At 42.2% G+C, this 24,392-nt stretch overlaps 2 protein-coding genes across 2 annotated transcripts in view; both read left to right on the plus strand.

The window, feature by feature from the left end:
• Positions 1 to 17,929, plus strand: part of SP100 (SP100 nuclear antigen) — a 56,653-nt gene extending 38,724 nt beyond the window's left edge. Inside the window, exons 5-10 of the mRNA XM_006866796.1 lie at positions 161 to 329; positions 1,322 to 1,367; positions 6,671 to 6,801; positions 7,758 to 7,892; positions 8,732 to 8,824; positions 17,916 to 17,929. Of these exons, the coding sequence (XP_006866858.1) occupies positions 161 to 329; positions 1,322 to 1,367; positions 6,671 to 6,801; positions 7,758 to 7,892; positions 8,732 to 8,824; positions 17,916 to 17,929 (588 nt within the window). The remainder of the gene's footprint in view (positions 1 to 160; positions 330 to 1,321; positions 1,368 to 6,670; positions 6,802 to 7,757; positions 7,893 to 8,731; positions 8,825 to 17,915) is intronic.
• A 178-nt stretch (positions 17,930 to 18,107) lies between these two features.
• LOC102827655 (collagen alpha-1(III) chain-like) overlaps positions 18,108 to 24,392 on the plus strand; it is a 137,996-nt gene continuing 131,711 nt past the window's right edge. Inside the window, exon 1 of the mRNA XM_006866797.1 lies at positions 18,108 to 18,171. Within this exon, the coding sequence (XP_006866859.1) occupies positions 18,108 to 18,171 (64 nt within the window). The remainder of the gene's footprint in view (positions 18,172 to 24,392) is intronic.

Here is a 24,392-nt window from a genome sequence, read left to right on the forward strand (position 1 = left end):
ACTACCAGAGATGTTCTGAAACTTCACTTGAGAAGAGACCTTATCTGACAGCCTGCATTATCCATAAACTTACTTTCTAGGGCTCTTCGGTAATTTAGAAGTCCTGTAAAGGATTCTTGGTTGGCAGTTTTTTTCTTTCTTTTTTTTTTTTTTTTTTAAGGATTCTGAAGAATCTTGTAGGAACTTGGTTCCTGTCCCAAAAGTGGTGTACAATGTTCTCCATAAACTGGAAGACAAATTTGACCTGTCACTGATGGACGCATTGTTCAATAGCGTCAACGCAAAGGAGTACCCTGACTTACTTCGCATTTACGGTAGCTTCAAACGTGGTAATTAGATCTATTGCCCACATTTTTGGGTCCTGGGCCATTGATTTATTTCTACTATCACTGAGTTTCTACCAGGTGCCAGCACTGAGCTAAGTAGTGGGGATAACATGGTTGACAAAACCTATGTTGTGAGTTTTCTTGCAGCTGATGGTCTAACACCAGCAGGTCTACTTACCTGAGCATTTAGGCTGAAGGAAGCCCGAGCTGCCTTGGGATCAGCTTTACCTAGAAGGACAGAGAGCAGGACACACTTCCTGTTTGTAGATTTCAGAAAATATCTTCCCTTTGTTCCTCTGATTTTGGCCGCCTCACCCCCACCTTTCCACCCCGAAGTTCATCTCAGTCCTCCCCCTTGTCCTTTCTCCTCCCAGACCCTTTCAAGGCTAAATCCCCTTTTCTAGACTCATTTTTTAAAGCTGTTGGCTCTTTCTGTGTTATAGGGCTTGATTTCTCTATGATCTAAACCCTGTCCCTAGAAATTCCGTTTCTTTTCTTAGCTTGAATAACTCAGAAAACATATTTCACTTCTATTATTTATTTTTATGTATGTTTTCCTGCCATCTGATCATTTTCTAGGTCAGCAAATACTACATACAACATTCCCACTAACCCTTCATTCTTAAATTTTGAGGAGCAACTTTGTGTATGGGCAGCATAATGGGTCCTTGTTGGGGGTGTTCTGAGGATGGGAGACCTTCTGGTCACCGGAGAGCCTCTAGGCTCCGAGTCGCCCACATGTTGGAAGAACCTACATTGGTGATTATAAGTTGTTGTCCCTGGTCTGTATTGTTGTTATGTTGTTCTTATTAAGTGCCATTGAGTCGGTTCCAATTGATAACAATTCTGCATAGAATTTTCGAGGAGCACCTAGTGGGTGTGAACGGTGAACTACCGACTTGTGGTTTGCAGTCTAGTGCTTATCCTACACCACCACATCAGGAGTCCTGGTTTCTGGTGGAGATCTCTAATTTCCTTTTTATTCCTGTCTTCAGTGATCAAAGAGAAATTTAATCTTCAACTTAGTGAGGAAGAAGACTGGTTTGTCATTCAACCAAGCCTTGATCAAGGTAATTCTAACTGGATAAAAACTGCTTTACTTGTCTCTTATGGTGGGAGGGATCTAAGAGATCCAGTTACAAAGTGGAGATTTTAATCAGAGAAGAAATGCTAAGGGTCTGTTTGAACTCCTAACTCGATGTGGAGCCTCAGAGCAAAACACTGTTGGTTGAAGTAGAACCCAGGGTATCACATTAAACCCAGATTTCATGGTAATACTTGGAAGTAACTATGAGTTAGAAAGGTCATTATGAAACTGTGAAGGGTCAAAAACTAAAGCTTATGGTAAGCATCAAAGAGGAGATTCTTGATGGCAGAAGGAGGAGCGGAGTTAAGCCGAGGAGGGTGTTGGCTTAAGAGCGTCAAGACTGGGGAGGCAGTCATATAGAAAGGCAATGAAAGGTGGGGACAGAGATGTGTAGGAGGAGGATGTAAACATTTTGAGAAAGCAAAGAAGGAGGGGAAATAAAAGAGAGGGGCAGGAGTAGGTTGGCTTATAAAATAAACAATAGTACTTATAAGTAATGTGCTTCCCTAAACAACCAACTGTATGAAACCAAACAGCAAACAGTTACCCAGAAGCAAAGATGAAAAGGCAAGGAGGGGAAAGGAAGCTAGATCGATGGAAACAGAACCAACAGAAGAGAAATAATGAGAATGCTGAGATAGTGTGAAATTGTAACCAATGTCACAGAACAATTTATATAATATTTGTATAATGTTTGTTAAATGAGAACCTAACTTGTTGTGTAAACTTTCACTTAAAACACAGTAAAATATATTTTTTTAAATAAAAAATAAGAGAGGGGCAGGGGGCAAAGGACAGCAATCAAGAAGTCATAACTAACAGCTCACTTGTACTGAGCATTTACTTCAGGTGACTATGGATCAATCCTCACAGCTGCCCCTTGACGTTAGGATTATGCCTCTTTTGCAGATAAGGAAACTGAAATCTAGAAGCCATGTATGGGATTTGCCCATTAAAAACCCCATTTCCAATTCATGGTGGTGGTGGTGTGCCATGGAGTTGGTTCCGACTCATAGCGATCCTGCATAGGGTTTCCGAGGCTATAAATCTTTACGGGAGCAGAAAGCCTCATCTTTCTCCTGCAAAACGGCTAGTAGTTTCGAACTGCTGACCTTGAGGTTAGCAGACCAATGGTAACCAGTATGCTACCAGAGCTCCTTTTTCAACTCACAGTGGCCCTATAAGACAGTAGAACTGCTCCATAGGACTTCCAAGGCTATAAATCTTTACAGAAGCCGACACCCATGTCTTTCCTCCATAAAGCTGTTGATGTGTTCGAACCACTGACCTTTTAACTAGCAGCAAACACTGAACTACTATGCCACAAAGGCTCCTTTGCATATGTGATATGCCTAAAGTCAAACAAGCAAGAACTAATCCAGGCATTCAGAGCCCTGGTGTGGTACTGTCGGATAAGCACCAGACGGCTGCCTGCAAGGTCAGCAGTTCAAACCCTACCAGCTGCTCATTGGAAACCCTGTACAGGGTCCCTACGAGTCGGAACCAACTCAACAGTGCAACAATTCAGGCCTTTAGAACTCAGAGTTGTCATTCTTAACCTCACACATCTGCTTAGTTAGTCTAGTGGAAAAGACATAAACATGAAACAAAAATGGGGAAATATTTATAGAGAGAGAAAGAAAGATGGGGGGAAGATACAGTAAGATTTGAAGGATATAGAGAAAGATCAGACACTGAAATCCTCATGGGAAGCCCAAGGGGAGGGTGAGTGACTATGTATAGTTCTTCAGGTGTGACGCTGTAAGATCAGCACTGGACTGCGAACCACAAGGTCAGCAGTTCAAACCCACCAGCTGCTCCTCAGAAACCCCATACAGGGTCGCTATTAGTAGAAAACAACTTGAGGACAACAAGAACAATGCGTAGAGAGTGTGTGGTATAAAAGGGTAGTGAGGAGGAGCCAACAGGATTTTGTAGGATGTCAGGTGAGCCCACCAGGCAGGTGCTGCTCTGGGGGTAAAAGCAGGTTCTCTGTGGCAGGGGTGTCAGGATGAGTCATGGAGGATACTCAGGGGAGCTAGTCTGGTGAAGCTTTCACCCAGGGTTGCAGCTGATTCAGTCTGGGGGCTGGAGTCTGACTGCAAGAGTCCAATAGGATCCACCAGGTCCCAATGGGGTCTTGATAGAGAAGGGGTCTTTAGCTCTGTGTAATAAAGACTAAAGAAGGGCTTAGGTTAGAATAACAAAACCTCTACTTCACTGTCTGAAATGAACTTCTAATTTCTGTTCCCCCAGGAACCGATGCCAACTCTCACCGAAGCCTGCCCTGGTCACATGCAGATTTCTCATCTCATGTTGGTCTGTTCCTCTTGACTCTGCTCTCTGTGATTCTTGGCTTTCTTGTCCCATTCTGGAATGTGCTGTGAGAGCTGCATCCCCCGGAACTTTCAGTCTTTGTATCTGCAAGTTCTCCTCATTCAGGAGAAACAAGGTCTTTATCCTCCAAGCTGCTCAGGAGGATGACTGCTTCCCTAACTCCTCAAGCACAGCTTCTGCTGAGCCCAAGGGACTCTGGGACTGACTGTCCCAGGTGCCTGGCTGTGCAGTTTGCGGCTTCTGTCCTGCTTGAGTCTGTTCTGCCCCCTTGGTGCTTTGACATCACGTCCAGGGGGGGCCAGTGCTGAGATATAAAGGGGCATCAAAGGAGTGGTGAGAGAGTACCTTCTGTGGGGCCCCCCTCCGTATAACACCATCACCCATCTCTCCTGGGTATCAGACCAGGAGCTGCCCTCCAAACACCAGATGGGCCTCCACAAAGACCTTTTGGTAATTTAGTAACCAGTAACCACTGTTTTCTACTCCTGATCTTTCATTAATACTCTGCATAATTCAATACTAAATTAAACTATAATTTAGTAACCAGTAACCACAGTTTTATACTCCTGATCTTTCATTAATATTATGCATGTTGTTGTTGTTCGGTTCTGTCCAGTCAGTTCTGACCCATAGCGACCCTGTATAGGGTTTTCAAGGAGCAACTGGTGAGCTTAAACCACCAGCCTTGAGGTTCAAACGGACTTTGCAGTCCAGCACATTAACCCACAATGCCACACCAGGACTCTAATATGCATAGTATTGCATGATAAAATATTAATGTCGAAAATATTTTCAATTTGACATTAATTCTAATGATTTTATTTTTACTGTAAATTTCACTTCATATCTTCCCCCTAAAATTTTTGATGGCAGCCTACCACCCCAGTTTTTCAGAAGGAGAAGAGTTTAGAGAGACTGGTGATTTTTCAGCTGTGGGCACTATGAGAAGAAGTCCACTCAAAGACACCCAATAGCAACAATGCATTTTTATAAAAGAAAACGGACTTTCAGGACAGTTAGCAGAAGCAGGTTGCTGTTGTTCAGTGCCATCCAGTCATTTCCGACTGATAGTGACCTTGTATAGTATTTCCAAGGAACAGCTGGTGAGTTTGAACCACTGACCATGCGTATCCTACAATGCCACGCCAGGACTCCTTTGTTGTTGTTGTTGTTATGTGTCATTGAATCGGCACCAATTTATAGCGACCCTATGCACAGCAGAAGGAAACACTGTCTGGTCTCATTTCTAAGCCTGAGTACACTTTTAAAACTCATAGTTCTATATTTTTAAAAAACAAAAAACTAACATTCAAAAGGAATTTTAAAATGCTAAGTGGCTGGATTCTCTTCTCCACTGTTCATCTGCTAGTACATGGGAAAAGGAAGAGTGAATGAATGGATGGTGATTAATACTGAGCAGTGAAGAGGTGCAGTGTGTGGAGATGGGAACAAGTCAGTGCTTAGTAACTCACAATGTGGTGGAGGGATTGCTCTTCTGGAATCCTGGAGCATCTCGCTGATGGGGAGAGGATATGTATAAAGAGAGAGGTTTCCACCTGTCATCCAAGTGATGCGAAAGGAGCACAGTGAATGTGCTCCAGGAGCCTGCAGCAGCAAGAACAGCTGTGAGGTGCATGGGTGGGCTACAAGTTGTGTCTCATACTCAGACCCAAAGAGGGACTTCAAGGCTCAAAGATGGTGACAGAAAAAAATGCATCCAATACCAAATTCTATCTTGAAATTTGGAGCTATTTTTTTAAAAACCGTTCTTTAAAAAATTAATGCTTTTATTTAGAAAAATCTCACTGAATGAAAAAAAAAAATCTAAACTATGCTGAAAAAATAAACTTGGCCATTCACATCCTGGGGCAACAGAGTGAAATGTGTAGATGGCATTGGTCTTGAAATGCCCTGGAGGAAGAGGAGATGTCTTTGTGTTTGGATCCCTGCCTTCCCCTTCCCCTGCTCTGTTCTCTGGTTACCGCTAGGCACTGACCTCTGCAAGGTTTGCTCCTCAACTTCTCTTGCTAGCTGACTTCCTGCTCCATTCCTTCAGTGGGAGAAGTGGGGGCATTTCCTTTCTCCCTCCCTGCCTCACGTAGCAGTTCTGGCAGTGGCTGTCAATGGCTCCACCTCCTCCCATCTATTCCATGCATTTTTCAGCTTCTATGGTATGGCTCAAGGAGCTCTGGTAGCGTAGTGGTTACGAATCTGGCTGTGAACCTCAAGGTCAGCAGTTCGAAACTACCAGCTGTTCCGTGGGAGAAAGATGAGGCTTTCTGCTCCCGTAAAGGTGTACAGCCTTGGAAACCCTGTACAGCGTCACTATGAGTCAGAACTGACTCCACGGCACACAGCTACCACCACCATGATGTGGCTCTGTGGGTTAATATGGCGACTGCAAAACCGTTTGAACTTCAAAGTTGGCTGTTCAAGCTCACCAGTTGCTCCTCGGAAAACCCTATACAGGGTCGCTGTGGGTTGGAACCGACGTAACAACAAATAACACTCACTCATTAGCCACATGATCCCTGGGTGCACCCTTGGTCCTTCCTGCAGCTTTCTGTTGACCCTTCTCTGGGGGTCTTCTTAGCCCATCCATCACCTGTAACCAACACCTTGAATTACATTCTTTCTCCTTTAAGTGCTTTGTTGTTGTTGTTATGTGCTGTGGAGTCAGTTCCGACTCATAGCGACCCTGTACAGGATTTCCGAGGCTGGAGATCTTTACGGGAGCAGAAAGCCTCATCTTTCTCCCACGGAACAGCTGGTAGTTTCGAACTGCTGACCTTGTGGTTCGTAGCCCAATTCGCAACCACTACACCAGGCTGGTTTATACTTTCCTGTTGAGTCCTGATTGATACAGGCAGCAAGTAACATGTGAATCAAAATGTGGTTTTGATACAATCCTATCTGAAAGTGGAGTCTCAGAGATTCTCTATGAAACAGGACAGAAGAACGCAAAGAGAAAAGATTCATCCAGTGATGAAAATGATGCACCGGGAAGCCAACAAACCAATGAAGCCAGTGCCCACGAATGTGAACCTGCAGGTAAAGCTTGACTATGTGCTCATGGGTGTAGGACCAGAGGGCCCTGGCTGGTTACAGGGGAATGGATTCATGTGCCACGGGAGGAGGTATCTATTTAAGAAAGAAGGGAAATTATGCAGAGACACTGAGTAAGGAATGGAACCTGATATATAACATAGAAGAAATATAAAGGTACAAAGTCAAAAGAAGACACAGAAAGATGACGGGAGAGAGGTACAGAGTATCACAGGGGAAGAAGGGAAGAAGCAGGTGGTAAGTGAGGTGCTTGAGAGGAGAAGTAGCACAATGAAAGATGCACACATACCTTCAAGTAAGCAGTGACGGCAGTGTGTGGAGATCGGGCTGTCAGTGTGAACACAAGCAAGAGAGAGGGAAGACAAGGTGTAAGGACATGGAAATAGAGACAGAAAAAGACTCTGGTCTCAACCTTGGCCTTTTATCTTCAGGGTCCTCTGAACAAGTAACTCTCCAAAGGAATTGTAGAGATGCAAGACAGGAGATGCCCAGCCTATTGCCATGGAATGCAGAAAGTAATTATTATTTATGTTACCAGATTTCTAATTCTATCTTCATTTAAATATGACAGATAAAGCTTTGCTTTGTTTCCCCATACTAACTGCCTCCCTCCTAGTCCTGTTGTTGTTAGTTACCGCCACCATGATTATAACTCTTGGGGGATCCCCTGGGTGATGCGAAGTGTGGATCATTTGCTGAACTAGTAACCAAAAGGTTAGCGGTTTAAACCCACTCCCAGAGGCACCTTGGAAGAAGCGTAAGTAAAAAAGAGAACTTTAAAAAAAAAAAAAAAACAGAGTTAAGAGTGACACAGAACAAGGTACAAGTGGGGGGATGAAGCATTACCCCTGAAATTGTAGGAAGAAGGCATTTTTGATGGTAATGAAGGGTACTCATGGAGAGACAAGTGAAAATTCTTCACTAATTACAATTTGGTCCAGGGGAAGAGCTACTCACACATGGAACCAAAGTCAATTCATGTACTGTGCTCCTGGTGGATATAAAGAAGGAAAAGCCATGTCATTGTGCAGGATCCCAAGCAACAGCTAAGTGTAAGCAGGCATCCGACATAATAGGTGAGACTGACTGGAAGCATTGATAAGTATGGCTCACAGGTACTAAGTTAAGGGCTGAGGCCCATCATCAGGGTCCACTGAGCAATCCAGGTAGGGTTGGATAGAGGCAAGAGGGATATGGATTAGCCTCTGTTGCAGTGAGCTTCAGCTTAAGAGAAGAAAGTCTGCAGGAAATGGAAAAATAGAAGAAGCCAGAAATGGGGATAATAAGTGCTGATGTTAGAGAAGCTATTCATAAAACAAGAGAGGAAGGCATGGGAATGGGAGTTAAGAGAAAAGAAAAATATTAGGGAACCAAGGGATTCGCAGGAGTCCTAGTGTGGTGCTGTGGGTTAATGTGTCAGACTGCAAAGCCATTTGAACTGCAAGGTCGGCAGTTCAAGCTCATCGGCTGCTCCTCGGAAACCCTATACAGGGTTATTGACACTGAATAATAACAACAAGGGATTTACAAGAGGAGATGGAGACAGAAGTACAAAGATGTAGCATTGCTGAAACAGACGGAGGTGAGGGAAATGGGCAGGGCCAAGAGGAAAAGGTTAAGAAGCAGAAGGAAGGTAGGAAAGTAGTGGATGATGGAGAGATAAGGATCCCTGAGCGAGGGAAGGTGAGAAGTGTGTCAGCAGGATGGCAGAGCTGCCCCCTGTGAGTGAATTTAATCAGCATCTGAGTTAGAACCTGCAGCAACATGCAGAGCACACATATTCAAGGAAGAGTCAGGGTGTTTTGAGTTAACTTAGCTTCCAGGGACCTCCTGGTGCTCTTACTATGGGACTATCTGCTGCATGAGCTTCCTGACCCCACCATGAGACCCTTGAGGGGCTTTGTTCTTTCTGTAGTGATCAGTAGTGATGACTCTGAAGACTCCACTGAGGAAGGAGAGCCCCCAGAAACCTCCACCTCAACACCAAGAAGCCAGCCGGGTAAGAAAGGTTGGCTGCAGGAATCTGACTGTTTAACTAGAACCCATTCAATGAATCCAGTTTATCCTGAGATCACATTCTGTATTTATTCCACTTGATCCTTTGGGAAACAAACAGAGACAAGAAATTATTGTAAATTTGTTTTAAAGATGATACCTATTAATTGAGGGGAGGTGTGGCGCTGTAGAGTAAGCAATGGACTGCTAACCATAAACAAACTACAAGGTTGGCGGTTCTAACCCACCAGATGCTCCTTGGAAACCCTACACAGGGTTGCTATGAGTCAAAACCTATTCAGTGACACTTAACAGCAACAGCGCATTAATCAAAATTGGAGATCTGGTGCCATTGTAGGATAAGCACTGGATTGCTAGCCAGAAGGTCAGCCTTGGAAACACTGTTGTTGTTGTTAAATGTCCTCGAGTCAGTTCCGACTCAGAGTGACCCTGTCTAGGATTTCCAAGAAGCAGTTGGAGGGTTTGAACCACCAACTTTGTGGTTCAAACTGGCCTAGTAGATTATCCTGCAGTGCCACACCAGGACTCCTTGGAAACCCTGAACAGGGAAACTCTCTCTATACAGGATCAACGAGTCAGAACTGACTCAATGGCACTTAACAACCATAACAACATTAATCCATCTAAGCAGTCCTTCTGGCACTGTGGGTTAGACTCTGGACTTCTGGCCACAAGGTAGGCAGTTCAAACTCACCAGCCACAATGAAGGAGAAAGATGAAGCTGTATACTCCCATAAAGATTTGCAGTTTCAGAAACCCCTACATAGTGTCATTATGGGTCTGAATCAACTTGCTGACAATAAATTTGGTTTGGGGGGTGGTGGTTATTAATCAGTATAAAGGTGCCCTGATTGCTCAATATTTAAAGTGCTCAGTTGCTAACAGTTTAAAGCCACCAGCCACTCCTCAAGAGAGAGACGTGGTGGTCTGTTTCTGTAAGGATTTGTTGTTGTTGTTGTTAAGTGCCTTTGGACTCCGATTCTGTACAGGGTTTCCGAGGCTGGAAATCTTTGTGGGAGCAGAAAGCCTCGTCTTTCTCCCATGGAGCAGCTGGTGGGTTCAAACCACCAACCTTATAGTTTGCAGTCCAGTGCTTATCCTACAGATTTCTAACCCTAGAAACGTTAGGGGCAGTTCTATTCTGTCTATGGAGTTAGAACTGTTTCAACAACAATGAGATTTTTTGTCTGGTGTTAGTCAATATATGTGCTCATGTATTTGTTTTATGGTAGAAATAGGAGACTCTGAGTGTTGCAAATGGTTAACACACTCAGCTGCTAAACGAAATATTGGAGGTTCAAGGCCACCCAGAGGCACCTTGAAAGAGAGGCTGGCCATTGAATAGAGCACAGTTTTGTTCTGTCACACATGGAGACACAGGACCCAGAATCACCTCCATGACAACTGATTCTGTGGCTAGAGTAGAAATGTCTTTGCAAAGTGACAATGAGTTTATTTTTAAAAAATGAATTGATATACCTATCAATGCTATGAAGTTTGGGATTTACATGGTGGTTTTAGTCCTCATTCTCCTTTAACTATTAGAAGGAACAGACAGCTAAATATTCCTCTATTAGAAGATCGTATTATCATTTGATCACAAACTTTGGGGAAAATGTCAAAGACCAACTCATCCAGCTTTGTAATGGTAGCATAAAAAAGGATTTGGTTCCTGTGTTCTGAAAATGAAAGTATAACTCTTGACTAAATTCTTCAACAGGTCATTTGTTGTTGCTGTTAGATGCCATCAAATTGGTTCCAACTCATTGATACGCTATGTACAATAGAAGGAAACACTTCCGGCCCTGCGCAATCCTCTCAATTGCACACTTGAATCCATGGTTGCTGCAGCTGTGCTAATCCACCTTGCTTTGAGTCTCCCTCTCTTTCACTGTCCCTCTCTTTTACCAAACATGATGTCCTTCTTTAGGGACTGGTCCCCCCCGATGACATGTCTGAAGTATGACAGATGAAGTCTGGTCATCTTAGGCTCTTAGGAGCATTCTGGTTGTATTTCTTCCAACACAGATTTGTTAGTTCTTTTGGAATCCATGGTACCTTTAATATTCTGCTCCAACACCATAATTCACATGCATGAATTCTTCTACAGTCTTCCTTATTCATTGTTCAACTTTCAAAAGCATCCGAGGCTGTTGAAATTTTCATGGCTTGGGTCAGGTGCACTTAAGTCCTCAAACTGACGTCTTTGCTCTTGACAACCTTAAAGAGGTCTTGTGCAGCAGATTTGCCTATGGCCAATACACATTTGATTTGTTGACTGTTGCTTCCATGAGTGTTAGTGGTTGACCTGAGCAAAATGAAGTCTTTCACAACTTCAATCTTTTCTTGATTTATCATGATATTATTTATTGGTCCAGTGGTGAGAATTTCTGTTTTCTTTACATTGAAGTGCAACCCATATCGAAGGCTGTGGTCTTCAATCTTCATTAGTAAGTATTTAAGTCCACATCGCTTTCAGCAAGCAAGGTTGTATCATCTGCATATCACAGGTTGTTGATGAGTCTTCCTCAAATCCTAACTCCACTTTCTTCTTCATATAATCCAGCTTCTCAGATTATTTTCTCAGCATACAGACTGAATAAGTATGGTGAAAGAATATAACCCTGACACACACCTTTTCTGATTTTAAACCATTCAGTGTCCCCTTGTTCTATTTAAACAACTGCTTCTTGGTCTATGTACAGGTAGGTTCCTCGTGAGCACAATTAAGTGTTCCGGAATACTCATTCTCCAAATAGCTTGTCATGTTCACACAGTCTAAAGACTTTGAATAGTCAATAAAGCACAGGTAAACATCTTTCTGGTATTCTCTGCTTTCAACCAAGATCTATCTGATGTCAGCAGTGATATCCCTCATTCCACATCCTTGAAACCTACTTGAACCTCTTGCAGTTCCCTATCAATGTACCGTTGGTGCTGCTTTTGAGTTATCTTTAGTAGAAATTTACTTGCATGTGTTAGTAATGATTTTGTCCGATGATTTCTGCATTCTCTTGGATTACCTCTCTTTCTAATGTGCACAAATATGGATCTCTTCCCATCAGCTGGCCAAGTAGCTGTCTTCCAAATTTCTTGGCATAGATGAGTGAGTGTCTCCAGTGCTCTATCAGTTTGTTGAAAGATTTCAGTTGATATCCATCAATTCCTAGAACTTTATTCTTTACTATTGCCTTCAGTGCACATTGGACTTCTTCTTTCAGTACCATTGGTTCTTGGTCATATGCTACCTCTGGAAATGGTTGAACATCAACCATTTATTTTTGGTACAGTAACTCAGTATATTCCTTCCATCTTCTTGTGATGCTTTCTGCATCTTTCAATAGTTTGCCCAGAGAATCCTTTGATCTTTCAAGTCGAGGCTTGAATTTTTTCCCCTCTATTCTTTCAGCTTGAGAAGTACTGAGCATGTTCTTCCCTTTTGATTTTCTAACTCCAGACCTTTGTACATTTCATTATAATATTTGACTTTGTCTTCTAGAGCTTCCCTTTGAAATTTTGTGTTCAGCTCTTTTACCTCCTCATGCCGTCATTTACTTTAACATGTCTGTATTAGAGAGCAAGTTTCAGTCTCTTCTCACATCCATTTTGGTCTTTCCTTTTTTTCTTGTTTTTTTTAATGACCTTTTGCTGTCTTCCTATATGATGTTCTTGATGTCATGCCACAACTCTTATTTTTTGTCATTAGAGCCTAATGCATCAAATCTGTTCTTGAGATGATCTCTAAAATTAGGTGGGATATATTCAAGGTCCTATTTTGGCTCTCATGGACTTGTTTTAATTTTCATCAGCTTCAGCATGAACTTGCATATGAGCAATTGATAGTCTGTTCCACACTCTGCTTCTCATCATGTTTTGACTGATGATACGGAGCTTTTTCACCATCTCTTTCCACAGATGTAATCAATTTGATTTCTGTGTATTACGTCTGGTGAGGTCCATGTGTATAGTCATCTTTTATGGTGTTTAAAAGGAGCTCTGGTAGCATAATTGTTACGAATCAGGCTGCTAACCTCAGGGTCAGCAGGTCAAAACTACCAACTGTTGTGTGGGAGAAAGGTGAGGTTTTCTGCTCCCATAAAGATTGCAGCCTTGGAAACACTGTACAGGGTCACTATGAATCAGAACTGACTCCACGACACATAGCCACTACCACCACCATGTCACTGGTATTGCAAAATATTATCATGCAATCTCCAGCATAATTTCTATCACGAAAGCCATATTTTCCAGCTTCTGATTCGTCCTTTTTGTTTCCAGCCTTTGCATTCCAATTGCCAGTAATTATGGATACATCTTGATTGCATGTTTAATCAATTTAAGACTGAAGAAGCTGGTAGAATTCTTCCAATTTCATCATCACTGGCTCTAGTGGTTGATGCAAAAATTTAAATAATAGTGGTATGAACTGGTCTTCCTTGTAGGCATATGGATATTATCCTATCACAGACAGCATTATAATTCAAGATAAATCTTGAAATATTCTTTTTGATGATGAATGCAATGTCATTCCTGGCATGGTAAACCATGTGATTGTTAGATTCAAAATGGCCAGTACCGGTCCCTTTCAACTCACTATTGTTATTATTGTTAAGGGCCATTGAGTTGGTACCAACTCACTGAGACCCTTATAGGGTTTCTGAAGAGTGGCTGGTGAGCTTGAACCACTAACCTTGCAGGTCAAACTGACCTAGCAGTCCAGAGCATTAACCCACTAATGCCTAGGATATCAATGTATATATGATATCTGCCTAGGATATCAATGTTCCATATCATTTTAACAACTTCTAGTTTTCCTAGATTCATACTTCGTACTTTCCATGTTCCGATTATTAATGGATGTTTGCAGCTGTTTCTCCTCATTTTGAGTTGTGCCTCATCAGTAAAGAAGGTTCCAAAAGCTTTACTCCATTCGTGTCATCATGTTCAACTCTCTTTGAGGAGACCTCTCTTCTCCAATCCTATTTTGAGTGCCTTCCAACCTGAGGAGCTCATCTTCTGGCACTATAACTGACAATATTCTGGCACTCTTCATCATGTCACAGTATTCTATATTCTGGTGCTATGTGACAGTGTTTCAATCCTATTCCTAAGGTTTTCAGTGGCTAAGCATTCAGAAGTAATCCACTTCTCCTTCTCCCAAGTTTGTCTTAATCTGGAAGCTCAGTTGAAACCGGTCCACCATAGGTGACCCTGCCAGCATTCAAAATTCCAGTGGCATAGCTTCCAGAATCACAACAACACTCAAGCTACCACAATGGGACAAACTGATGAACAAGTAGTGGTAACAGGTCATAGCATATATACAATAATTTTTCAAAGGATTTTCATAATTAATATCTTCATTTTTCCTTCACAACAACCTTATGAGGTAAACAGAACAGATACAATGTTAGCCCCATTTTCTAGATGAGAAGTTTGGAATCGCGCAGCTATTTCATTGTCGTTCTTAATTGCCATCAAGTTGGTTCAACTCATAGTAACCATGTATAGGGTTTCCAAGCAACCAATGGAATTATTTCCCTTATAAGATGAGAAACAGTAATGATTATCAAAATGTTGTAATATCTTAATTCTATCTGCAGCATGAGTTGTCAAAATATTTAAAACTCTTCAGGGTGTTAATTGGTTATTTCACTTCCTTTTTTAATTTGTAGATTCAAAGTAAACATATCTATTTTGGGAAAACACACTAGATAAATACCTAAGAACAAATAAAAGTGGTTCCTGGTCTTAATATTACATATGAACAGTATTTTTTCAAATACATCTATTCTAATTATTATATATTTCTAAGTAAAAGCTCTGGTAGCGTAGTGGTTACGAATCGGGCTGCGAACCTTAAGGTCAGCGGTTCGAAACTACCAGCTGCTCCGTGGGAGAAAGATGAGGCTTTCTACTCCCGTAAAGATTTACACCCTCGGAAACCCAGTACAGGGTCGCTATGGGTCGGAACCGACTCGACGGCACTTAACAACAACAACAACAACAAGTAAAATATGAATTTATGTCAATGTGCCTTCTAACGTTTGTCTTAGCGTAAGTAAACTGCTCTGAAACATAATCCCAAAATATGTGTATGTCTCAAACACAAGAGAAGATTACTTTTCAGCCTTGCCAATAGTTCAAAGAGGGGTTTAAATAGAGGGATCTTGAGGCACTCCAAGTTGTAGAGGCTCCGCCTTCTCTCACACGGGGGCTTCAAGGTCTCTCTGCATGAGAAACAGAAGTAGAATTGAAAACGATGTGGAATGGCAGGTAGGAAGGACAAGGCATAAAAGAGACAGAAAGGCAGGGGTCAAACAAAGCCAAGCTACCTGTATTGAGCAGTTGTCTCAGCTTTTGGGGTCAGAACATGAAGCATCATTAGTCTACTAGGCAGTTGACCGTGGAAGAGGGACTTGGTTGTAGGCCATGGGTTTTCAAAGTCTTTCCAGGTTTTCTTTCTTTGAAATTTCCTGCTGAATTCGTTCCTTGATCACATTCTGAGAGTACTAAAGAATCTTATTATTTTAAGCAGTGGCCAATTACTCTGGCTTCTGGGATTCCATTCAAGAGGAAGAGTCCCAAGAAGCCACCTGTTCCCAATCCCAAGCGACACCAGGTAAGAATATTAGGATTGCAAATTCTAAACTGCAAAATATCCAGAGCCTAATCCAGAGCTCCATTTTCCTTATGAATTTTATTTTGAGTATCTTCCATGTCCCTTGATTCTGTGACTTCCAGGATAGCACTTTCTACATTTAACTTTTCTGACTCCATTGAGAACTAAAAAGGAGGCAAGAAGACATAGACTGCAGTTTAGCTGGATAGACTCGTCGGTTTATACATTGAAATGTTAGTAAAAAAAATACGCTGGTAAAATGCAGGTGTGTTTTTGATTACACACTGTCTTATCTCTTTCGTCATCCATCTGTCAGTTTGTTGTTCTGTAGTGGCTTGTGTGGAGCTGTGATGCTGGAATTTATATCATCAGTCTTTCAGATCCCAACAGGGTCACCCATGCGGACAGGTTTCAGCCGAGTACCCGGGTTAAGACAGATTATGAAGAAAGGCCTGAAAATTAGCCAATGTAAACCTATGGATCACAACACAATACTGTCTGATGTAGTGAGTGCTGAAAGATGAGCCCCTAGGTTGTAAGGCATTAAAAATACACAATGTCAACAAGAATGGGCTTAAGCTTACCAACAATCATGAAGATGGCATGTTGATTTTGTTAAGGTAGTCTGTTCTGATTCATAGCGAACCTGTATAGGGTTTCCGAGGAATGGGTGGTGGGTTTGAAACAACTCCTTTAGACTTAAATCAACCTTGCAGTCCAGTGTTTATCCTATAGCACCATAGGACCAGGCAATGCTTTCTTCTGTTAATAATGTACTTTTTCCACCACAACCATCTTTTATATTCTGTAGACTATAGTAAGCAGAAGGAGCTCTCGTAGTGTAGTAGTTACGAATCAGGCTGTGAACCACAAGGTTGGCAGTTCGAAACTACCAGCTGTTCTGTGGGAGAAAGATGAGGCTTTCTGCTCCAGTAAAGATTTCCAGCCTCGGAAACCCTGTACAGGGTCACTATGAGTCAGAACCGACTCCACGGCACATAACAACAACAACAACAGTAAGCAGACAACTTTTCTGTCGGTTGATACGGAGCCATTACTGACAAATCTAGAAAGTCTTCAAAGAATAATTTGTACTGATTTTAAATTGTTGACAGCCAAAAAACAGCTTCAGAGCAGCTACTCTCAAACCCAATTATAATTAAGCCATTATATTGTGATTTCCCATAGGACATTTATAAATCAAGTTTCATCTTATCATCACAAAAACCCTATCAAGTAATTAGGTTATCCCTGATTTATAGATGAGGAAACCAAATCTAGTAATGTTGAAGAGTCATTTACAAATATGCATGGTGAGTTCATAAAAAGAATACAGCAGGCTTCCAGCTATGACCCTCGACCACCAGAACTGGATTCAGTCGAAGGAAAAAGAGGGCAATGAACATCAAAAACCATCATAATTACAAATCCATCTGCAGTGTGAATAGTCGTAGAGTTTGTAAGTCTTTTATGTACAAATAACTCTTTTCCCTTCTTTACTTATAGAGCCTATGGATCTCAGTGTATCACTCCTGTTAAGAAAAAGAGGTAAGATAAAATAAGAACTCTTGTGCTTACAAATGAGAATTGTTATATTTTTCAAAAGATTAATTCTAATTCTTTGCTATATCCTTCAAAGTAAAATATAAATTTGTTTTAATCTTAGATGGCTCCTATTTTAACTTTCGTATTAGGTAAAAGTCCCTGGGTGGTTCAGTCACTACTAGCCACAAGGTTGGTGGTTCACATCTACCCAGAGGCACCTCAGAAGAAAGTCCTGATAATTAGCTTATGAAAGATCGCAGCCATTGAAACCCCTATGAAGTACAGTTCTACTCTGAAACCTTTGAGCTTGCTATGAGTAAGAATTGATTTGATAGCAGCTGGTTTTATGAGTTTGGTAGACTCGCTGCAATAATGTATAAACCCAAGGAAGTAAGGAACTCAAACACAATAGGAACTTTCTTTGTTTCTCAAGTAAGCACTCTAAGGATGTTTAAATTGGGAAGGGGAGAGGCTCTGTGTCAAAGACTCAGGGGAGCATCCAAGTAAGGATCTGCTGTGTTCAGTAACAGACTAACAAGGTAGCCCTGGAAGAAAAACAAAGGCATAAATAAACAGATACAGCACCAGTAAACAAACACAAAATCTATAAAGAGACCAGTAAAAGAAGAAATTGAATGAGGTATAAGAAGACCAATGATCAACACAAAGCAAAGAAAGTCATTGTGGGTGTAGTTTTCTCATCCTCACACTCAGGAGAGGTTGTTAGTGTTGTCAGTTGCCATTGATTCAACTCCAAGCCATGGTGACCACTGTTGTTATTGTCAGGTGACCCTACGGACAACAGTGCCCAGTCCTGGGCCAACTTCACAATTGTTACTACCTTTGAGCCCATTAATGCTGCCATTGTGCCAATCCATCACACTGGTGGTCTCCCTCTTATTCTTCGACCCTCCAGTTTACCAAGCATAATGCACTTCTCCAGGGACTGGTCCCTCGTGATTATATAGCTGAAGCATGAGAGGTGAAGTCTGGCCATCCTGGCTATCAAGAAGCATTCTGGCTATCCTTCTTCCAACATAGACTGGTTTGTTCTTCTTGAGGTCTAGAGTATTTTGATTACTCTCCTCTTCTTTAGAACAGGGCAAACATGGCCCACTCCTGCATCATGCTCTCGGCAGTCACCAGAAAGTTCAAGCCCATTGGTGAAGCCAGTATGCCAGTCCATCTCATCCAGGACCTTGCTCCCTCTACTTCACCAACCATGATGTCATCCTTTAATAATGGTCCCTCCTGATGAAATGTCCAAAGCAAGCAAATCTGACCACATTGTGTTGCAGTCCATGAGGTTTTCATTGGCTAATTTTCAGAAGCAGATCACCAGAGTAACACCTAGGCTTTTAAAAGCTCATGAGAGGCCATCAAAAGAGCAGCTATAGGTCTCTCCATGTGCAGAAGAAAGAAGAGTGATAAGAATTGAAGACACTTGGAAGCAACTAGTCCCATGGACTAATGGAACATGCACTCCATGACTCAGACCAGAAGAACAAGATGGTGCCTGGTTACCACTACCAACTGCTCTGAGAAGGATCACATTAGAAGGTCCCAGTTAGAGTGGGAGAAAATGTGGAACAAAACTCAAAATTATAAAAAAATTAAAATTGAAAAAAGACCAGGCTTATTGATCATAAAGAGTCTGTATGAACTCGAGACTATAGCCATTGGCAACCCTGCATGATTGGAAAGAAACACCCTCGTGGCCCAATTTTCAGACAAGCAGTAGATAGGTTTATAGTGGAACAACAGCACTAATGAGGTCCGCTCCCCATGGAATGGTCAATCATTCAAAATCAAAAGGGCAACATTTTCCTAAGGACAAAGTTGAGAAGAGATGGGAAGGATGGTGGAATGGAAGTAGGAACCACAGAGAGAAAATAGGATAACTGTTGTTGCATGGAGGGAATTGCAATCACTGAGATGAAAGAAAGTGCATAATTTGTTGAATATAAAACTGATGATCTCATCTGCAAGCCTTCACTCAATTCACAATACAAAGTTTTTTTTTAAAAAGTAGATCGCCAGGTCTTTCTTCCTCATCTGTCTTAGTCTGTAAACTCTTCGGAAATCTATCACCATGGGTTTACACTGCTAGTATTTGAAATAGCAAAGCGTAGCTCTCAGCAGCATAGCAACCTGTGAGTCATCACAGTACAACTAACTGACAGATGAGTGGTAGACCCAACAGAGGAGGGAGGTACAACTAAGATATTGACCTATTTAGAATCTCCACCCTCTACAAGAAATACATGAGAAATCACATGAAACAGACACAGCTGAGAATCCTGGAAAGTATTCCATCAAACCCTGACTGGACGAAGACACTGAGAATCACAGCAAGGCAATGTCACCAACTTCACAGAATCCCCAACAAGACAGAGACAAATCCAGAGTGAAACCTAACACAGGAGGAAAGTGCAGAGATTCAGCAGAGCAGAGAGCAAGGAGGGAGTCAGTAAACAGGGACTCATCTGGTCACTGGGGTGGACCCACATGGAGAGGAAGCCTGTGCAGAGGCATCTTATGACACTGGACTCCAGGGGAAGAAACCGTAGAACCCCAGCGCTGACACCCATGCCAGTGACCAGTTATTAGATGAGTGTACTCTACCCACCTCTCCCCCACATCCTCCTAGTGATCAAAGGTGTGACCACCCCCACCCCAGTGGTCTTCCCAGACCACCACCACTTCCAAGACTACCGCTGCTGCTTCTCTCTCTTTTTTTTCCCAAATTGATAAGAAAGAAGTAAAACTACCCCTATTTGCAGTTGATACAATCCTACCCATAGAAAATCCCAGATATTCAACAAGATAGCAAGTGAGCATAAATTGTTGAATGGAAAACTTCCTTGCTCTGTAAACTTTCACCCAAACGACAATAAAATGTTCAAATTAAAAGACAGAGAGAGTGAGTCATCAAATGCTAACTTGTAGATCACATGAATGCAAAAGGCAGATCATGGAGGTGTGCAAACAGAGATAAGTTTTCCTAGAATTTCAGCGCTTTCCAAGTGTTTTTCCTAGTTTTCTCATTGTAGAATTACCTTCTGGCTTGGTTCCTTTGTCCTATGCTGAGACCTCCAAAAGATATTTGTTCCTTTCTACAGCGGCAAGACATGACAATTCTTCAGACTTGAGTGAGGAGGAAGAGTTCCCAGAAAGCTTACACTCAGGACTCGGAAGTGGGTCTGCTGACGAGGGTAAGGACTGGCAGAACTGAGCCCCGGGTCATGAGGGTCCAAGCCCAGAGCTCGAACCATCCACTGCATTCACCTTCTCTGGAAAGTTTGGAAAATGCAAAGAAAGAATCCTGATAAAATCAGGTTTAACAAGATGACTCTATATCATCAAAATGATTAATCCCAGGGTACAGGATTCATATAGTGGCTTCCACCTCTGCCACCCCCTATTCTGTAGAAAGCAGAGGAAGTGAGGTAGTCCGTTATTGCTTGATTTTGACACAGACTTGCTCAAAACTCCAAATACCCTGGTCATTACTGTAATTATTGACAGAAGCACCACCAAATCCAATTTATAGCTTTTGACAGATGACCCACAAGGTGCCATTGGCCTGTTGTTGGTGGTGGTGGTGTGTGCCGTGGAGTCGGTTCCAACTCATAGTGACCCTGTACAGGGTTTCCGAGGCTGTAAATCTTTACGGGAGCAGAACCCCTCATCTTTCTCCCGCGGAACAGCTGGTAGTTTCAAACTGCTGACCTTGTGGCTCGCAGCCCAATTCGTAACCACTACACTACCAGAGCGCCTTAGAGTGATGTTTTAATCTGTGAATACAATAGTTTGCCTTTACCACAACTTTTTTAAAGTTGGCAAGATAAGTACAGTTTCCCTTGTTTCACAAATAAGGAAACTTTGAAGGATCTTTTCCACATCCTACATGGAAAATTGCAGAAAGAGACAAAATTAACAGCCTTGTGAATCTTGGCAAAGATTCACAAGCCTTTATTTGAAACCTTTGAGGGTAGATCTGTTTTGGAATTCAAAAAGATTTTAGAATGTTGATGTGGTTTATATTGTGTATATCACAGAACACTCCAGAAGAGTCTAAGTAAGAATCCCAATTTCAAATATGACATTTTTACATTTTTGCAACAACTTATGGGAATATTCACATCAAACGTAGTAAATACTTTACTCATGTCTGTTCAAGTCCACTTTTGCTGTCAAGTTCACTAGCTGCAAACCTATAAATATATATACATATTGGTCTTTCTGAATTTCTTTGAATTTGTGATTGGAGCTAAAAGATGGTGAGTGTCGGGAACTGGCCTCGACAGAGTTGTGTTGTTCACGAGTGTTTGGTTCACAAGGAGGAGATATCTGGCAGCGAAAGGGATAGCAAAAGAATGCACAGAAAAACAAAAGGAGGGAGACAAAGAGACACCCCAAAACCAAGGTGGGTGCATTACTGACATCCAGCAGGTCAGGTGTGGTGAATATATTAGCCAGGAAGGCGGTAAGATCCCACATGGTATACATCTTGGCTAAGTAGGCAGTACGCACCCCTTACTAGCTGGTCAGTAACGCATGCCTAGTCAGCCCCACAGCACGTTCTCCAAGCTGTACTACACACTTTCACTGCCTGCCAGTAATGCGCACCTGGGCCAACCTGCGCCTTTGTTTTATTTAGGGGAGGAGCTTCACACCAAGCTGGGAGGGACTAAGACAAGGTACAGCTGGCATACGTAATTCTCCCGACATTCAGGCAACTTTACATCGTACTTCGCTGGTTCGAACCCCAGGCCCGCAACTTGGTTTCTCAGGCTCAATTAACATATCTATAGCCCCTGAGCTCAGTTGGGGGAAGGTGAGAGGGAAGGACAAAGGCTTGGGAGGAGTCCCGCTGTTTTGGCTTCCTGAGCCAGGTTTTCAGGAACTTTGGCTGAATAGCCTGCACCTGGAACAGGTTTAGGGAAGATGTCCTTTTGTCTATAGAACAAAGAAGCAGGAAGTAGCTAAGCTATTTTTAGTTAATCCTTTGGAAAAAGGTTTAACCTTGAAACCTTTACAGTCTCGGCTTTAGGAAAATATTACATTTATCTGTGGATATTAAGGGCTCATGTTTGGAATTAATAAAACATAACTGAACACTAAGATGAAAAACAATTTGTTATGACTGCCCAGTGGCCAGAATCTGTTCCTCAGAGCCTGTGGCCTGCATTGTCTGCAACACTCAGGCCCAGTGGGCCTCGAGCTTCTGACCAGCTTTACACGGTCTGCAACAGGTGAGTTTGGGTTCTGTTTAGCAGAGAACACTTCCTTAGATGAGAAGAGACAGAAATGACCATCAGAGCACTTTCCTGATCTCAGTCCTGTCAGCCACACAGGTAATCGTAAGGTTTCTACCTCTTTTAGTTATAGATGACTGGTTTTGTTTCCCTTGACTTCCTAGATCCTGTGAATATTAGACACAAGCCTATCTGGTGGAAACGCAATAGAAAAACACGTAAGAGCAATTAAAAATTATTGATGTAACAAAGAAATGTCCTTTCTTTCTTTCTTTCTTTCTTTCTTTCTTTCTTTCTTTCTTTCTTTCTTTCCTACAAAAGCCTCATTCTGATTTTTTTAATATCATTTAAAATAAAATACATATTTGTGGGGTTTTAGATGATCCACTTTATACATTTTGCATTAGGTTGGTTGGGCTAACTGGTGTAGCATTTAGGCCTCAATATATTTACTGGTATAGAGGCAAAACAAGTCTATTTCCCACTCCCATGTATGGGATAGGAATCCTGGTGTGGCTTTGTGGGATCAACCACAAGAGTGATGGTTCAAAGCCACCAGCTGCTTCTTGGAAACCCTATATGAGGTCTCTATGAGTCAGAACCCACTTGACAATACTTTACAACAACAACAAATATATGGGATACATTGGTTCCTGGGGTGGAGGGAGTACTCTAATCCACACAGTCATTAGGGCCCAGCTCATGGGGGCTCTGACATCTCTAAAAAGTTGTACATGGTCCCTCTGGGTGAGAAACAGAGGCAGGAGCACAAGTGTGTGCAAACAAGTGGAAAGAGTGTGGCATAGAAGGACTTGGAAGGAGATGAAAGCATTGCCCACCATGGTCAGTGGCCCACTGGGTACCTCCCAGCTCCAGCCATGGGGATGGCACCTGGAGGCACCTCAACCAACAGGTTGGATGAAGCCCAAGGATGACCCGTTAGTGGGAAGATTCCTACTCCTCCTATATCAGAGTCCCTTTCCCATTTTCATTTTATAGAATTTCCTTCAGGATGGGTTCCTCGAGCACAGGCTAAGAACGTTCTCTCTTTCTCCAGGCATCGTCAGTGACAGCTCTACGGAACTGAGTAATGGAGAAGAAGAGCCCCACGGAACTTCAAGCTCAGTACCAAGAAGTGGGTCAGGTAAAGAAGATTAGAGTGCCAAGCCTTGGCCTTCAGGATGTCAGGAATCTGGATCAAAGGCTACTGTTTCCAAACACATTTTGTTCTGAGCATCTTACTGCCCTGTATCCAGTTAATCCTGGAAACGCATACTCATCATTGACTTTCCTTTGTCCTATTAGGAAGGATGTCCTATTGGGTGGAGGCAGCAAATGACTATGAACTGATGTGTATGTAACAGGATGAGTTCTGTTGGTTAAATGTATGTCATTGTTATATGTGTATGTTGTCATTGTCGAGGAAATAAATAGCAAATGTTGGTATCTTTTTTAATACCTACTGCCATGCCCTGGGGGAGGGAGCTGTAGGATAAGTAGTGCACTGCTAACCACCATGGTGGCAGTTCAAACCCACCAGCTTCTACATAGGAGAAAGATGAGGCTTTCTGCTCCAGTAAAGATTTACAACCTTGGGAACCCTATATGCGGTCAATGCAAGTCTGAATCCACACGATGGTAGGACATTTGGTTTTTTGATTTGGGGGTTTTTTTGGGTCAGCCATGTCTGCTAACCCGAAGATCTTGTTGTTAGCACCACCAAGTTAGCCCCAAACTCATGGATCCCCCATGTGTTGCAGAGTAGAACTGTTCCCTAGGATTGTCTTGGCTGTAATCTTGAGAAAAGCAGTTGAGCAAGACTTTTCTTCCATGAAGCCTCTGGGTATGTTCGAACTGTCAGCCTTTAGGTTAGCAACCGATTGCAGACCATTAAGTGACACCTTAGATTTCTATAATGCTATATTGGTTGATATTAATGCCATTTGGTCACAAAACTGTAAAAGCCTCAAAGATTACTATTCCTGATATGTAACTATAGACAGAAATAAAAGCTTTAAATCAAATATTCTCCGACTCAAATGTACAGTTGATCCTTGAACAGCATGGGTTTGAACGGCATAGCTCCATTTATTGGGGGATTTTTTCAATGCCATAAGACCCCAATCATCTCT

Source organism: Chrysochloris asiatica, unplaced genomic scaffold (genome assembly GCF_000296735.1).
Source record: "Chrysochloris asiatica unplaced genomic scaffold, ChrAsi1.0 scaffold00096, whole genome shotgun sequence".
Taxonomy (NCBI): Eukaryota; Metazoa; Chordata; class Mammalia; order Afrosoricida; family Chrysochloridae; genus Chrysochloris; species Chrysochloris asiatica.